This window comes from Xenopus laevis, chromosome 1S (genome assembly GCF_017654675.1).
Source record: "Xenopus laevis strain J_2021 chromosome 1S, Xenopus_laevis_v10.1, whole genome shotgun sequence".
In the NCBI taxonomy this organism is placed as follows: Eukaryota; Metazoa; Chordata; class Amphibia; order Anura; family Pipidae; genus Xenopus; species Xenopus laevis.
Window position 1 is genome coordinate 52,931,792 of NC_054372.1, and position 18,125 is coordinate 52,949,916.

At 37.1% G+C, this 18,125-nt stretch overlaps 2 protein-coding genes across 4 annotated transcripts in view; one reads left to right on the forward strand and one right to left on the reverse strand.

Moving 5' to 3' along the window:
* Nucleotides 1–5,446, forward strand: part of LOC108706690 (WD repeat-containing protein 64) — a 44,988-nt gene extending 39,542 nt beyond the window's left edge. Inside the window, exons 25-28 of the mRNA XM_018243320.2 lie at nucleotides 569–657; nucleotides 2,437–2,603; nucleotides 3,161–3,243; nucleotides 4,989–5,446. Of these exons, the coding sequence (XP_018098809.1) occupies nucleotides 569–657; nucleotides 2,437–2,603; nucleotides 3,161–3,243; nucleotides 4,989–5,151 (502 nt within the window). The 3' untranslated portion in view covers nucleotides 5,152–5,446. The remainder of the gene's footprint in view (nucleotides 1–568; nucleotides 658–2,436; nucleotides 2,604–3,160; nucleotides 3,244–4,988) is intronic.
* A 2,317-nt stretch (nucleotides 5,447–7,763) lies between these two features.
* The window catches only part of intu.S (inturned planar cell polarity protein S homeolog), a 48,237-nt gene continuing 37,875 nt past the window's right edge, over nucleotides 7,764–18,125 (reverse strand). For 2 of the 3 annotated variants that reach the window (XM_041576398.1, XM_041576393.1), the window contains exons 8-16: nucleotides 17,179–17,368; nucleotides 15,054–15,107; nucleotides 14,513–14,575; nucleotides 12,969–13,187; nucleotides 12,167–12,670; nucleotides 11,671–11,771; nucleotides 11,160–11,349; nucleotides 9,573–9,718; nucleotides 7,804–8,539 (exon numbers count right to left, since the gene is read on the reverse strand). In XM_041576398.1, coding sequence (XP_041432332.1) covers nucleotides 8,428–8,539; nucleotides 9,573–9,718; nucleotides 11,160–11,349; nucleotides 11,671–11,771; nucleotides 12,167–12,670; nucleotides 12,969–13,187; nucleotides 14,513–14,575; nucleotides 15,054–15,107; nucleotides 17,179–17,368 — 1,579 coding nt within the window. In that variant the 3' untranslated portion in view covers nucleotides 7,804–8,427. 3 annotated transcript variants of the gene reach the window in all.

Here is an 18,125-nt window from a genome sequence, read left to right on the forward strand (position 1 = left end):
TTGTCATTTTAGAGTTTTTTTCTACTTTGAATAAACACACAATTTAAAAAAAAAAGCATGTTACCTTATTTATTAAAAAATCAGAACAGAAAAAACTTGAATGAAAAAAATGTTGAAACACCATCTTGAAAATTCAATTTACAAGCACAAAAAACGTATAAAATCATTTAAATCTTGCCTAGGACAATACCCATAGACTTCTACGTGACCTTTTGAATGCCGACATTTACATTTGAGCTTTTCAAGGTTTTTTTTTTATCTTAAAAATACTTTAATAAGTTATAACGTAAGTGTGTTAGTTTTAGAAAAAAAAAAAACATTCTTGAATTGTGGTAAAAACCTACATTTCGAATGCTGATAAGCCAGCCCCATATTTTTGCCTCTGCACCATATTAGCAAGTGTTCCTGCACTCAGGACACCACCTATAGGTGTCCAGTCGGGAACAGATTTTTTTTGTCCAAGTTGTGAGTGGTCCCTTTTACGCTTGTAGTTCAGAAATGTGTTTTACATTAGTAAGGGTTTTCAAATTAAAAAAATACAATAAGAATGTTCTCTGATTTTAACTAGAGTGGTTCCAGTGGTTAAACACAAGCTGGTGGTCACTTCATCGGTGGATTGCACTGTGAGACTTTGGTCTATGAAGGGGGAACCTATTGGTACGTGCCATCATTATTGATTATGGTATCCTTACATTTATATAAGGCTGGTTTCTCATCTTATTACTTTATAGCCAAAGAAGTTTGGTAAGATTATGTGGTCATAGTAGACACCAAGCAGTGTGGAAACATGAGTCTGGGTATATTATATGATGTTTGTGCCAGCAAAAAAAATATATATATTGCCTTTGCTTGAATAAATTCTTTCTAAAGACAGGATTGTCTACATGAGTACCCGATGATCCTCAAACAGGATATATTGAGTTACACATTTGTTATGAACCAATACAGAAGGTTGAATTTACTCATCCCAACTATAAATGTCAATGAGTAAGTGCTTATTGAGTTTTATTTATGTCCATGTAGTAACAGAGGAAGGGAAGGAGTAATTGCAATGGTTTATTTGCATTGTTTGGTAATAATAACAATTAAAAAAAAAAAAAACTACAGTATATGCTATTAAAAGTATCGTTTTATTGGCTTGGCTTTAGTGTGAATTTGAGGAAACAATTTGTGTTGCCTCTTGTTGTTAAAGGGATCCTGTCATCGGAAAACATGTTTTTTCAAAATGCATCAGTTAATAGTGATACTCCAGCAGAATTCTGCACTGAAATCCATTTCTCAAAAGAGCAAACAGATTTTTTTTATATTCAATTTTGAAATCTGACATGGGGCTAGACATTTTGTCAATTTCCCAGCTGCCCCCAGTCATGTGACTTGTGCCTGCACTTTAGGAGAGAAATGCTTTCTGGCAGGCTGCTGTTTTTCCTTCTCAATGTAACTGAATGCGTCTCAGTGGGACATGGGTTTTTACTATTAACTGTTGTTCTTAGATGTGCCAGGCAGCTGTTATCTTGTGTTAGGGAGCTGTTATCTGGTTACCTTCCCATTGTTCTTTTGTTTGGCTGCTGGGGGGAAAAAGGGAGGGGGTGATATCACTCCAACTTGCAGTACAGCAGTAAAGAGCGATTGGAGATTATCAGAGCACAAGTCACATGACTTGGGGCAGCTGGGAAATTGGCAATATGTCTAGCCCCGTGTCAGATTTCAAAATTGAATATAAAAAAATATGTTTGCTCTTTCATTCATTCATTTAGAAAAAAATGTTTTTTCCCCATGACCGTATCCCTTTAACTTTAAGGGGGTTATTTATTAAAGTTCGAATGACAAAAACTCCAAAAATGTGAGGTTTTTTTGTTTGTTTTTTTTTTACTATAAAATCTGAATTGTTAGTTGAAATTATTTTTTCCGGTATTTATTATACCCCGAGGATGGAAAAACTCAGAATCTGAAAATCTGGCATCTCAGACCTGCTGGGGTTGTATATAAGTCAATGGGAGAATTCCCGAAGATATCCTAATTTGCGCTTCAAGCAATAATCTGAAGATATTGTGGTTTTCGTGCACAATTCCAAAAAAAAATCGGCGTTTTCGGGCGGAAAATCTGAAAAATGTGTACATTTCGAACTTTTTTCCCCGCACAGAAAATTTTCAGTTAAATGTATTTATAAATAAGGGGAAATAACCCGTGCGGATTTGGTCGGAGTATATTTCAGAAAATAGAGATATTTTCTAAGAGTACTAATTAATAAATAGGATTTCTTCACATAGGGCTATGTAGTACATATTCTCATGGCAATTCATTATAATCGCTCTGAATTTTCATCTTTTATAACCTGACATGTGACTATACACTACTGCAGTTTATTTGCACCAATGTCATCATTCAGGTTTACCAATGAATTTCATGCCATAGTTTTGATTCTTATTTATGTCCAAGGTACATTTGGTCAGAGTGAACTCTGGGATGCAAAGAAAAGAGAATCATGGAAAGACCAACAGAGTGACAGTAGGGTGAATAAAGATGAGAGTCCATCAGCATGCGACTGCGGAGCCCCACACAAACCCAGCTCTGAGGAAGAAAACATTAAGAGTGACAGACCCGAGGTGAGGTGGAGAGGGTCTCGGTAACTATAAAGAGTAATGCAGATACACAGTTAATCTATCTTTGTTCACTTAATAGAGAAGGAAAGTCATAATCACTTGGGGTTGCCAAAATGTAGGCACCCCAAGTGGTTGTAATCACTTAACCAATACCCCAGGCCCGTGCTCCTGTTAGCAGAAAACTGCCCTGTTCTTCTAAACGAGTACCATGAAGGCTGTGCAGAGAACAACATTCAAAAACAATTACATTTAGAAGCAACTTTAAAGCCACTGAATATTTTATATGAATTTAAATGTTGGCTTCAGCAATACTACTATAGCTTATATAAAGCAAATGCTGTGTAGCCATGAGGAAACAGCCAATCAAATACAATTTATGGCTCTTTTTTAAAGGACTACAGACTAAAAACCACTCTCTCTATTTGTTGCCAAAAAAATTTGTAGGTGCTGGATGAACAGATAAAAACTTTAAAAATATATATTTATACATTATGTAAACCATTGGCCCTTTATGTACAGATGACGGTTGTGCTACATAATCCTCTCTGCCAACTCTTCAGTTTGTAGGTATTTCCGTCCCAATGGATGACAAGGACATTGCTGAAGAACTATATCTCAGAAATAGATCACATTCGGCCCAGAGGTAAAGGAAGCATGAACTGCAGATCTATTATTGATAAAATTCTAAAAGTTAATATCAAGAGGGCAGATTTACTAAAGGGCGAAGTGGCCTTCGCTAGCGAAAATTCTCAATTGCAGGGACATCGTCAATTTATTAACAGGCGCAAGAAACTGTTCTTGCAAATTCACTATAGTGCAAATTTTACAGCCTCATTTGCCAGAGTTTCCTTCGCCACCAGGAGAACTGGTAAGATGAAGCTACATCCTCATCAATCTTATGTTAGTGACATCATATCCTGTATGCTGGAAACTCATGAAAGTTGTAAAAAAAGCTGGCTTTTTTTTATATTTTAAAGCGGTATTGCCATCAAAAGTCTTCACTATAAGATTTTTGTGTTAACAATTTTTTTTAACCAATTTGAGGGGCATGCCACATTTGTTTTAGGGTGGGCTCATGTCTAGGTCATTAGAGGATCTCTTTTGTATTTATTTTGCTTCCTTGGACATTTGCAATAATAAGTGGCCACTTCAAGCATTTTAACCAACATCACTTATAAAGACGTCTATACAACCCATATGTACCTGCCCTATTCAAATTGTCATCAGCGTTAGAGTACTAACGAAGTTTTGCTAGGCAGAACTGAACACTAGCGAAAGATCTCGCACTGACGAATTAACGCTAGGGAAAATTTGCCAGCATTCGGCTGCTGAGACGCAACTTCGCTTTTTAGTGAATTAGCATAGTGGTAACGTAGCTTAATTTAAACCTGGCGAAGTGGTGCAAAGTGTGACGGAGCATTCACTGGTGAAAATTCGTCCTTTAGTGACTTTGCCCCAAGGTTTAAGGAATAGTGGAATTGGAGGGTGCTATATGCAAGAAAAAAAATAAGGGCACTCATCAGGGTGAATAAGTTCATAGGCTTCGAATTGGCTGATCACCCCAGTTTCTAATCATAGAGAGGCAGCTTTAGAGGATGGCCCTTGTGTGCCTGGACCCTAGTGGCTAAATTCAGAAGAGGAGCGGAGGAGGGGAAAATATCATGTATTCAATATATACGAATCAGGTGGAGACAGAGCTGGAAAACGCAGTGCTTTGCTGCAAATTATCCTTTATTCGACACTACATGTTTCGAGCCAAATTGCACTTTATAGAGTGTGTTAATTTCGTACCTTGGAGGGGGTACAGGAACAGACTTCTAGGATTAAAACAGTTTTGGGACTTGATACCACAACCTGTGGGAATTAAAGTGAAAATATCAGGTACTGTTGCCTTGCACTGGTAAAACTGAGGTGTTTGCTTTAGAAACACTACTATAGTTCATATAAACAAGCTGCTGAGTAGCAATGATGGAAATTGAAAAAAGGCTATATGGCACAGGTTACATAGTGGATAACAGATAACACCATTATGTTCTACAGAGCTTATCTGCTGTGTAACCTGAGCTTTTTCTCCTTTGAATGGCTGCCCCCATTGCTACACAGCAGCTTATTTATATAAACTATAGTAGTGTTTCTGATGCAAACACAGCAGTTTTACCAATGCAGGGCAACACTGCATTATATTTGTATTACTTTAAAACACTTTCATTTTTTGATGTTACTGTTCCTTTAACTAGGGCAGCACCAGTCCTGGGTAACACTGTCCCTCTTACTTGCCTTGCATATTCCTAGGGTATTTTGGGTTATAGAGCACTCTGATCACCACATATACGTTGGGGAAATCATTTATAGTATTGCAACCAATCTAGAATTTTTTTTTCTAAACAGGGTAAAAATGTTGGGGCCCAAACAAGTGGAGCTGCATCAGACATGTGGGAAACTGAATGCTTATCAATCCCTGCAGATCTGTGACTTAATGTCTGTGACAACAAATGTCAGGAGACCAAACCCAGCTGAAGAACTCAATGACCTGTATGACCTTGCTTTTTAACCCCGACATTCCAGGTTGAACAAGTAGCGCCAGTGAAATGCACTCCATTACTGTGGCACCTGGAATCAGAATGTGTGTAGCCTACTTTGTTTAATTGCTGCTCATCCAAATCAACATTCTGCTCAAAAAACAGAGATATTGTGTATATAATTTGTGTATTTTACATATACCTGATACACAGCATAGAAATTCACTGTCTCTTCTAAGACGATAATGTAGCCCCTGCACAGACCCAAATCTTAGATCTCATAACTGCCAGAGTTGTTTGCAAAGTAATAAACCTACTTACTGTATATACACCAAATGTTGTATTTCTGAGTGAAATTAACACATGGTCTACAAATGCCGTACGTTTAGCCTCTTCTATTAAGGGCTATATTCATCTTGCCAATTCAAGAAAGTAAGCAAAGACAGGGAATGGGGCCTTCTGGTGCTAAGAAAATACAGTGCAAAGGCTGCAACACTGCACTCTACATAGGCTCTAACTCTACATTTCATGTTTGAATCTCAACTTCTGTGACTTACACAACAAACATATATTGTGTGTGTAAGTTTGTGGAGTGCCCGCTTCCTATGCTAGGATAGCATTTATCAGGCTGTAAGGCCAGAATTGTGCTCATTGTTCTGCTCAACACAAGTGGCAGAAGCATCTTATATGGAGTATTGGTTTTTAAGGCAATTAGGGAAGCACCGAATCCACTATTTTGGATTTGGCCAAACCCCCGAATCCTACGCGAAAGATTTGGCCGAATACCGAACCGAATTTGCATATTCAAATTAAGGGCGGGAAGGGGAAAACATTGTTTTTTTCCTTGTTTTGTCACAAAAAGTCAGACGATTTCCCTCCCGCCCCTAATTTACATATGCAAATTAGGATTCGGTTCGGCCGGGCAGGAGGATTCGGCTGAATCCGAATCCTGTTAAAATAGGCCGAATCCTGCCCGAATCCCGAACCGAATCCTGGATTCGGTGCATCCCTAAAAGCAATTGTTCCAATAGATGATTTTTTAAAAAAACTGCTGACAACTTAAGGGCTAATTTCAATAGTGATACTTTTGGTGGTAAAAATTTGGATGTAATAAGGGTAATATAGTAACATAGTTGGGTTAAGTTAAAAATGACACATTTATCAAGTTCAACCTTTTAACAGACTTTCAACTTTAATTCAGTGGGTTGAACAAAAAGATTACATACAAATGTGAGGACTTTAAGCCATTTTTTTTAACACAATCACTTCATTTCAGGGGCTCAAAAGTAATTGGACAAATTAAAAACTGAAAATAAAATGTTCATTTCTAATACTTTGTTGAAAACCCTTTGCTGGCAATGACAGCCTGAAGTCTTGAACTCATGGACATCACCAGATTTTTTGCAGTGGCTTTCAATTTCTGTTTGTTTGTGGACCTTTCTGTCCAAAGTTTAGTCTTCAACAAGTGAAATGCAGCTCAATTGGGCTCAGATCAGGTGACTGACTTGGCCACCCTGTGTCACATCATGGATAATCACTAGTGTCCCAGTGCCACTGGCAGCCATACACACCCAAGCCATCACACTGCCTCCACCATGTTTTATAGAAATGTGGTATGCTTTGGATCATAAGCTGTTCCACGCCTTCTCCATACTTTTTTCTTGCCATCATTCTGGTAGAGATTGATCTTTGTTTCATCTGTCCAAAGAATGCTTTTCCAGAAGTGTGCTGGCTTTTTTAGACTTTTTTTTTTTTTTAGCAAAGTCCAATCTAGCCTTTCTATTCTTGATGCTTATGAGTGGCTTAAGGTTGGCTTGTTTCACCTGCATGGAGAGCTCCTTTGACCGCATGTTGTCAAAAATCTTCCACATTCAAGCACCCCCCACCCCCCTCAAATCAACTCCAGGGCTTTTATCTGCTTCATTGATAATGACATAAAGGAATTGCCCACACCTGCCCATGAAATAGCCTTTGAGTCAATGGTCCAATTACTTTTGAGCCCCTGAAATGAAGTGATTGTGTTAAAAAAAGTCTTTAGTCCTTCACATTTTTATTTCAATCTTGTTGTTCAACCTACTGAATTAAAGCTGAAAGTCTGCAGTTCAACTGCATCTGAGTTGTTTTATTTAAAATTCATTGTAGTAATGTACAGAACTAAAATTATAAAAAGGTTGACTCTGTCCAAAGATTTATGGACCTAATTGTATCAGCCTGTACAACTGATTTAGGGAGACAATTTCACATCTTCACAGCTCTCACTGTAAAAAAAAAAACCCTTACGAATATTTAGGCGGAACCTCCTTTCTTCTAATCAGAATGGATGACCTACTGGTAAATAAAGCATTCGATTATTATATGATCCCCTTATATATTTATATATAGTTATCATACCCCCCCCCCTTAAGCAAACCCCATGGTACATGCCCACGTTTGTAAATACTTTAACTATTTTTGACAATTTTAACTGGAATTAGTAAGTTTTAGTACACTATGGACAAACTGCATGGTTGAGTTGTTTGTAGTAAGAAAAAAAATATAAGGTTAATGAAACACACTAATATTAGGTTGAAGAAGCACACTCAAAAATCATTTATATTCATCTGTCTATATACCGGTATGTGAAAAATAATTACTAATCATCTACTATATAAAAGTTTAAATAAACAAATGCAGAACATTTCATGTCTACTTGAAAAAATAATTTAATAGGACATATAATAAAACTATGAATCAAAATACAAATTATTATTCATCAAAATATTTTTTTTGTTTCTTTTTTTAACAGAACTGATATAATTTAGGAGCTCATCAAGCTGTTAAAACTTTAGACCTGAAAAAAAGATATACAGTATGTATATCTATCTATCTATCTATCTATATATATATATATATCTATATATATATATATATATCTATATATATATCTATATATATATATATATATATATATATCCCCCGGTATTTATGTAAAGCAAAGGCTCAGGAATGGCTGAATAAATCCTTAAATAAAATGTCTAATAAGCACACATGTACCAGAGACATACAAATAAGTGCAAACAAGATCTGTTCTTCTGTTAAAAATAATAAGTAGCATTTTGTTTTCATACAAAATATGAATCCATAGAACCAACACCTCTTATATGTACATTTTAGTACAGGCTGGGGTATTGACAATAATTGACAGCGAATTATTAGAGTTTAAGAAATGAAATAGAAAAGCAAATAAAAAAATGTGTATTTTAGAATCAATGATAAGTCTTGTACAATATGTAGTAAGCACAGAGAGGCAACAGTAAGCCGTAGTAATTCTACAAAGGTATCCCGAAGGAAAGCTTAAAGGCCAGCTCAACAGAAATTTCTGTAACGGAGTCGTGAAAGCAAACATAGAGCTCCTGCGGCTGTGGGTGCATGAAAAGTCTCCTGCATGGGGAGAAACGGGAGAGTTAAGGTACCAGTCACAGGAAAATAATACAACAGACAGCATTGTGAGAATTTACTCAGAACAGAGATTATACATTACACTTAAAAGACATTTAGTCGAGGACAATATCGATTCTTGTGCAAAGCCTGGCAAATGCCCAGATGCAAGTGATCTCTTCCTGAGTACGAAGTGATACAAATCTGTGCATGGGCCAGATTCAATTCAATAAGAAAAAGTCATTTAATGGACGAGATTCAATTCAAGGAGAATAAACTTTTCTCCAAATTAATGGAACAGTAACACCAAAAAATGAAAGTAATCCAAAGTAATGAAAATATCATGTAGTGTTGCCCTGCACTGGTAAAAGTGATCTGTTTGCTTCAGAAACACTACTTTAGTTAATGTAAACAAGCTGCTGTGTAGCAATGGTGGGAATTGAAAAAAGGCTATATGGCACAGGTTAAATAGATGATAACAGATAACACCATTATGTTCAACAGAGCTTATCTGGTATCTGCTGTGTAACAAGTATTTTCTTCTTTAAATAACTGATCCCATGGCTACATAGCAGCTTATTTATATAAACAATTGTAGTGTTTCTGAAGCAAACACACCAGTTTTACAAGGGCAGGGCAACAAAATTTTATATATTACATTAAAACACTTTAATTTTTTGATGTTACTGTTCCTTTAAGTTACATTTTTTTCCCATAGACTTCAATAGAGTTTTCACGTGATAAACTGTGAGATACGTTTTTCTGAATTGAATCTCTTTTCACTATCACTGTTCACATGATAAACTTTTTTTCTCACTGAATTGAATGTGGTCCAATGTTTGTATAGTCTATGGCAGGGTATTTTTTGGCATTTTGTAGCCACAACAAGTAGCTGCTACTAGTAAGCTCTGTGTGTATCTTCACCCTAAAGGAATCATTAACCATGGTTACTTCTGGGTACCAAACATTTGTCAAATCAGCCCCATAGCTTTATAGAATTTTAAAAATACCACTGCAAACATAACATTGTGCTTACCCTACAACCCAGTATGACATGGTTGGGGGTGATTTCTTCTGGTCATTCCAATTCTCAGGAGAGCACTCAAATAAAACTCCATGTTCCTTAATGGGATCAAACCCTGCAACATCCACACAGGCCTTAGAATCACTATGTTTGGAGTTCTGCAAATAAAGTACAAATGTTTTGCTTTAATTTGATATAAAGCCTTTATGCCAATATGCAATTGATTTCTTTTTGTCCTTTGGACAAGCTAGTCCTAATATAGAGCAAGATACACTATGCTGACACACCACTGAAAACACCACAGGATTAACACGGGGCTGAAACACAAGCTATTGAATTGCTTTTCGCCATTTTCAGACATTTAATGCGGTTATTTATCAAAATTCAAATTTTTTCCGATTTTTTAAATGAAAAAAAAAAAGTCAGATCAAACTAGAATTCACTATTTGAACTTATTCATTATTAAAAAAAACCCCTTGATTTAGGGTAGGACTCTACAGGCGATTTCAGCGCTATCCGACACGCTACGCAAAACCGCATGCGTCACACCGGATGCGACAGAAATAAGGCAAGAGATGGAAATGTCGGATGAAGTTGCAGCGTTGATCCCACAAGACACGACTGTCGGTTGCAAACGCAACGTGAAGCATCTGTGTCGTGTCGGATCAACGCTGAGACACCATACGACAATGTTATTACCGGTACTTGCCTCATTTCTGTCGCATCCAACGTGACGCCTTCGTTTTTGCGCAGCGTGTGGATCGCACAGAAATCGCCCGTGGAGTCCTACCCTTAATTGCATCAGGTAAAAACTTGATAAAATCAAGTGAAAACCTGACTTGTAAGTTTCTTTCTGAGTTTTTTCCCCCCAAATCGCTCTAATTTTTTTATGTTTTTTCCCCCGAAATCTTCAGATTTTTGCCCGAAAAGGTTGGATTTTCAGGCTAATTCCACCGCACCGAGGTATGAGATGGCGGATTTTCAGATTTGGCCTTTTTTCTACATTGGGCTTTAATAAATCTCAAAAAATTTGAGTTTTAAAAAAAAAAATCCAGAAAAATTAGAGTTTTGTCCCAAAAAAGCTGACTGAGTTTTGCAGATGACCCCCTTAGAGTTTCAGTTATGGGAATTTTATCTGTACATGAAAAGTAAACACAAGATAAATTGTGCAACTGGCAGAAGGTAAGAGGAAACAATGGGGAGAGAAGCCATTGTCCAGTGCTTTTGTAGTTTTCATAATCTGTTAAAGGGCTCACAGTAACATCATTATTTAATTTTCCCTTTTGATTTGTTGAAATTAAATATTAAGAGCTGGATGTATAATTACATTTTAGTTTATTTATCCAAGATACAAAGACAAAGCTAAAACGACTCAATTTGCAGTTTTAGCCTTGTCTAAGCAGTTCATACCTATCCCTATCGGCTAATTAGAAAAAAGCTAAAGCAATGGCCATTGAATAGGACCATAATTGTCACTCCCTATGTTTTTTCTTTACTTTACGGAGACATGTGAAATCTGTGAAGGCACAGGTACTTTCCCTTCAGGATGCACTATTTTGCAAGGATATTGTAGCAATTAGGTAACAGTTGTTGCCTCACCTTTTTGTTTAGGGCTTGCTGAAATACAGACCGGATTGACAAACAGCAGCGATGGAAATTTTTGATCAGCTGAGGATGAATGGAGCCACCAAGCTGTTCTACCTCTTTGTGTGTTGGAGAGATAAAAACCCCTTGTAGAGTTTCAAAGTATAAGTAGTGGAAGAGCGTATTTTCAGGACCTGAAGTTAACCTTTAAAATGAGAGAAATGGTCAGAATAAAAATGAACCATGATGCACAGGAGGGCTATAACGTAAAGAGAGAGAGAAAAAAATAGAGCAAAAAATGTGTCTGTTGTATTAGTGGAGGCGGATTTTCACAAGGTCTTGTTGATCATCTGATGACATTACTTCTGGTGTTTTGATGATATCACTTTAGTTTTATAGGTGAAAGTGAAATGAGGATAACACGGCGTGTCTTTTAATAATCTTATGAACTAATCAATGGAGGCACTTAGTGGTCAGCCCTGCACCCATTTATCCTTCTAGTAAAGACAACAGACTATTCACTTACTTGATAGTGTTATAAATATCATCAGTTTCTCTTTCTGACAAGTTCTTTCTAAGGCTTGCAGAACTAAATGGATTTGGAAGTGAATACTTCTTCTTGTTTATCTATGAAAGGAAAAATATTCAGAAAACAGTCGAAATTCATAACAAGAAAAAAATATTTTGTTTCATTACATTTTCTTGTTTGAATTTCATGCGAATTGAGAGGCCAATTAATTTACCATTATACTTTGTAATGCATATAATTATTATTACTCATTTATAATATACATTGAACATACAGATTTACATACAAAGCAGCCATTAACTGATGCTGCAGGTAAAGAGAGCATTGCCTAAAAAAATCTTACAATTTAAACGTATTCATCTAACATATTATACATCTGCACATATTCCTACCAGACAAGTGACCAGCTAATGTTCATCTAGTTCATGTGGTACAAGGGAAAAAGTTGCTTATGAAAAAAGGTAAAAATGTCACATTTCTCCAAAAAGATTACCTTGAGTAAAGTCCCACTTCCTCCACTTCCATCTGAACCACCGGACCCTAGGGATTCACGCCTCCCAAATTTTCTTGCCATGTCTGGGCTGGAATGGGTTATAACACCAACACTCTCTCCTGCACCATCAGTGCCACTGTCTGACCCCCCACTACTCCGAGTAGGGCTCGGCCTACGAGTCCTCAGAGAAGAGGCCGCCTCTGCAAAAAGCCTTCTTTTACTAACTGGGGATGTTGTCCTTTTTGGAGTCTGAAGTTTGTTCAAAACAATGGAGCTTGTAAAATTGCCAAGTTTGTCCCTCGCAGATGGGAGAAACCAGTCAGCACAAGACAAGCATGGATTAGGAGCTGAACCAAGTCTTTCCTCTAAATTCAAGTCTAACATCTCCAGCTGTAGTAGTGTTGCCTTGACTTGATCCACATATATATAATCTGGACCTGGGTTCCCAGTTGCCTTAGATGTACACCCCCCTGCTTCTAGCAAGGTACACAGCATGAAGTGTTTCTGTCAAAAAATATATTGCAAATGCAAAATGCATGAATTATTATATTAGTATTAACCAGATTTAATTTGAATTCTAATTTTTTTTGGTTAAAAAAAAAAACTATATACGGTCATATGACAGTAACAAAAAGCGGTATGTTCTATTATAAAGGGAAAAGTGCTGGGTTTTTCAGTTACAGATTTTTGTCACTCGCATGTTTTGACAGATATCGATTGTTTCAGGTTTTTCGAAGCAAAGTATGCAATGTTCTCAAACATAGCTACTATACAAGATTGAATTTCAGATAGATTGCCTTACCAATCCTACAATTAGCAGGAAATATCTTCCCCCTGGCTCAGAGCATTCCTCAGTAGCAGGAGATCCACAATGCTTCAGATGGTAACGTGGGTAAACCTCCCTCCATATGATTAGCTGGCCAATCCTCTCTGATGCTAAAGCAAGCAGGCAATACTGACGACAATAAAGGACAACATCCACAAGGTCTTCTTTGGGTAAATGGTTGCTGAGTAAGTAGCCCTTAAAGAAAGAAGACATAAATTACAACTGAGATGTTGATGGAATCTTACTATACATATAAAATGTGCGTGCTGGAACAACAGGGCTTATGTAATAACAGGTTTAGAAGATCTAATCAAGCAAAAACAAAAAGTAGGGAGAGACAATGTTACGTGAAAAAGAGGAGCCCAAATGATGTAGAAAACCTTTATTTAGGACATAAATAAGTCTGACGCATTTAAGGGTGGGCGCTTACTCATAGGCTCTAATGCCATACAGAAAATAATGAATTATGTAATTTTGATTTCTTTTTATTTCGGATTTTTGGATTTAAGCTCCAATTTGATTTTAAAAAACATTGATATTACAATATTATGCCTTGTAAGAGGTCTTTAACAACTAAGAAAGATTATAGATGAAACAAGTGAATCCTAGCAGTTTGATCTATTTTATTATTTAAAGGAATTTTTCAGTATAAAAATAAAAACTAGGTAATTAGATAGAATGTGCAAAACAAAAAAAAATGTAATGTATAAAGATTGGAGTGAGCAGATGTGTAACATAACAGAACACTACTTTTCAGCTCTCTTGTTTTTCCCTGATTGGTTACCAGGCAAAAACCAATTAGTGACTTGAGGGGGATGGGGACACATGGGTCATAACTGTTTGCTTTTGAATCTGAGCTCCATGCTGAGGATCAATTGCAAACTCACTGAACAGTTATGTCCCATGTGGCTTACCTTAAAGTTGCTGACTAACTCAAAGTCAGAGAGCTGCAAAGCAGGAAGTTGGTTTCTGTTCTGTTACATATCTGCTCACTCCAGCCTTTATACATTACATTTTTGGCTAACTAACTATATTAGAAACCTTTTTTATTTTGCACAGCCTAGCTATTTACACAGTTTTTCTTTTTACACTGAATTTTTCCAAAACCATTCCGACTTTTGGGAAAAATGAACACAATTATTGAAGCGAATAAAGGTGTAAATTTGCCTGAATGTGTTCAACTTCTACAAGCAGCAATGCTGAAAATTATCACCTAAATGACAATAGTTGTATGGGGCCGGCTGGGACTGTTCGTAAAAAAAAAAAAAATACCAAAATACAATAAACCGCACCCCTAGTTTAAAAGTTGTTCTATGCTACTTGTTAATTGGTTGCACAACCTGTAGACTTGTATGACATTGACCAACTAAAGTATATTATGGATATCTATTGTCTCTGCATATTTACATTCATCAATATGACTGGTAGCTGCCTTACTGCTTTCCTTGGTTCTTGCCTAATTTGTTTGATTTTCATTCTGCCATTATACAGAGTTTATCACTAAAATGACGTGGCCTCACCTTGTAGAAAATGCATGTTCCTATGATCATATACAAGCGCCTCATCTCATAGTAGTCTTCAGACTAGAAGGAAAGAAAAGTAAAGTTTGAACTTTCATTTTGGACTTGATGGCTCGTGAAATAAAAAATATCTATTTCTCTAGACATAAACCAGGTTTGTCAGCCAATGCTAGTTCAATAGTTGCAAAGCTCCAAAATCGACAACCCCACAATAAATGGTATTAAAACATAGCAGCCACAGTCACGAACACTCCATACAAATGCATGTCCAAATGACTTGAATTTTTTAAATATATTTTGGTCTTTAGTTTATGGAGAAAAACTCAACAATCTTTTGGCTGTTTTCACATGTTATGCACCCGTGGACTGGGATGAACTGGGAGTATATTTTGTCTCCTCTTATTATTATTGCGGATATTTGCTTTTGATTTCTAGTGGTACTTTTATTGGCACTTAGAATCAATTTTTGCTGCTTACACCTCATACAAATACCAAATAACACATAAATGACCATACAGCAAGATTAAGGAAACACCCCTACCAGCTCTGCAAAATCAAGTGCCTCCAAATCACTCAGCACGGTGTCAATCTGTATCTGAAAGAATAAAAGATTAGAGTGTTATGCGTTATGCAAGAGTTCAGATTTATACATTCTAAGCGATAACTCCTTTACATGTGGCTAATCTAAACTCCTAACTAAACGAGATCTTTTTGTTTTATAAAGTTGCACTGTTTGTTAGATGTAGGACATACAGTGGAGTTCGTGTGTTCTGAAACTTTTTGGAGCTGCACTGAAAAATACAGCTTCTGCTTTACAGGTATGCAGAGTGGAGATAAATCCAAAAATGCAAAAACAGGCTCTACTTCAGTGCAGATCAAAGGAGCTGTGGGATGGAGTGGACCCGCTTTTCACAGGCTGCAAAAAAAAAAAAAAAAGAAAAACCCCCAAAACACAGGCTGAGAGCTGTGGAGCATGCACTCCGTGTGTCCTGGCCCTTAGTAAAGCCACAAGAAAGCGCTCTAACAGTGAATATTGCCTAATCTCCTTGGAATCCATAATAGAGCCTGATGATAGATTTTATGTTACTATTTATAAATGAAACTCTGAGAATTATAACCTTGGTTCAGGATTGGGTTACTACTGTTTAGGTACAGAACCCATTTTAAGTAAAAATATATTGGTTTATAGTAGAAAGTTTGCTACTTGTCTAGTAACTTATAGCATCAAATCAGCAGGTTGTATTTACTGGTCAGCTGTTTGGAAACGCACATTTGACTGGTTGCTATAGGTTACTTAGGGCAAAAATTCTCTTAAAGGGTTACATTAGGAATGCTGAGTGGTATGACAATGCTACAAACCTTTACACAGTCATACTGAAAGAAATTTAAAATAAATAAATAGAAAAGTTTTCTACTGGTCTAGAAGCCCATGGCAACCAATCAGCTGGAAGCATTTATTATAGTTTTGTGTGGCAGCCTCCTGGTGGGGAAAGTCTTTGCAAGCTTCTAGAAACACTGGTATTTGACCTTGAGGTGATGTATTTAAAAATCACTCTCAGTTGATTACAGCAAAACACTCCAGCAGCTATTTGCAGTTATTGCTTTTTTTTTTTTTTTTGCTCAAGTCTATAGAACAATAGATAAATGGTCACTTAACTATATTAATGTATCCATGGCTGCAATATCATAGGACTCAGGAATCTGTGTTTAAATAAATCTAGCGTTCTTAACAAAACCTTCATTAAAGCAATGCTTTTTGGACTGGTAGATGAAAAAATGTTACGGGTAAAGCTTACAATAAGCCTAGAGGTACTGTGTATTGTTCCTAGTTCAGTACAATCCATGAGCAGAATGACAAGAGAAGAAATCACGATTGGGGTAATATAATAAAAAGTTTTACGTTTGCCAACATCTAGTAACCTATAGCAACCACAGCTGACCAATAAATCCTACCTACTGATTGGCTGCTGTGGACTTCAAGACAAGTAGAAAATTTAAGAGAATATATATTACTTTACCCCAAAGCCGGTGGAAGAAAACATGCAGATACCTGATATAATTAAAAAGCAAAACTGTATTATTCTGCACCTGGGTAAGGTATAAGTAATACCATATCTTATAAAAATGTGCAATAAAATGAGCCTATGAGTTAGATTTTAGAAAGGCTGTCTTGGGGTGGCACACTGACTGCACCTTAATGCTACCACCAGCCAACTGAATGCTGCAAAGCTCTGTCGTTGTGTAATGTAGCTTGCATAAAAGCAGAGTATACTGTAGTTACATTGATACAGTAAAATAGGCTGCAATAGGTCTAGAGACCAAGGCAGGTAATATTAACTAGTACTACTTTTTTTGCAGGGGGGGGGGCAGTGCACTCTAATTATGCAACCGTTCTGCTGGTTGATAACCGGGCATTGTTAGCAGTTTTTTAATGGATATGAAAGCATACTGACGGGAATGCAAGGAAAACTGTGAAAAAAGGTAAAGATCCCATCGTTTATGATTTTTCCATAATGGAGTTTGGTGCACCCTCTCCATTTCTGCTCGCTTTCAACTGTAAAACATTATCAAAATCATAAACACATGTATCTTTAAATAGACATTTTGAAACATTTATTTACCTTAAATAAAACAGATTAAAGCTGGTATTTCAAAATTATTTTTACCTTAATATCTTCAGGCAAAGAAAGCCATCGTACACCAGGGAGATTTTCCACTAACAGTGAGCTGCAGGCATCATAAAACTGGGGACCATAACCTGTAATGCCACTTAGCAAGAACACTCGAAGGACACGCTGAAAGAACAGGCTGAAGAAATGATCAAGGCGGGAAATGTTTTCAGCTTGACAAAAAGCCCTGTATGACAAGTGACATAAAAAAACCCCCATTATCCAATACATTTACATTTGTTTTGGGACCCATTATGTCCTTATGGCTTTAAATATCTATACTTCTTAGCAGGGCCGGATTTACATAGTGGGCGCCCCTAGGCCCAATGCCGTTTGTCGCCCCTGTCCCCTCCCCTTTATTCGTGCAAATTTTCATCATCTGGACTGGAGCAATGGGGATTTAAAAAATTATTGTATCTCCAGCGCATCCCCAGTATTTTTGAACCAATGTGGGTGTGGTTGGGTAGCATGCCGCCCCCCTAAAATCCTGCCGCCCTAGGCCCGGGCCTAGGTGGCCTTTCCACAAATCCGGGCCTGCTTCTTACCTCCCTAGTTGCTGGGCAGATGCCCATGTATCTATTTATTTAACTTACATATTTGTACTACTGGCCACTGGCATATGACCACGTCCTGCCTCACTTTAACACAGTGTCAGGCTAGGGCTGGATCTTTCTCTTTGGCCTTTGGTTGCTGACCCAACTGCATCTGTTCCATTGAGCTTGGGATCAGCACGGCCCAGTAAAGCTGTTCTGCCCTGTACCTCTAGTGATAAGTCAGGGAGCAGGAACCCTGTGGATGAGGCTTAACCAGAGATATGTTAACCCCTTAATAGCACTTTCTAGTGAGAGAGAGAGGTTAAATGGCATGAGCAGCCGTGCTACAATAAGGATTGTAGTAGGGAGTAGCTTTACCCAAGAAACGTAGCCTAGCTTGAGGCACAAATA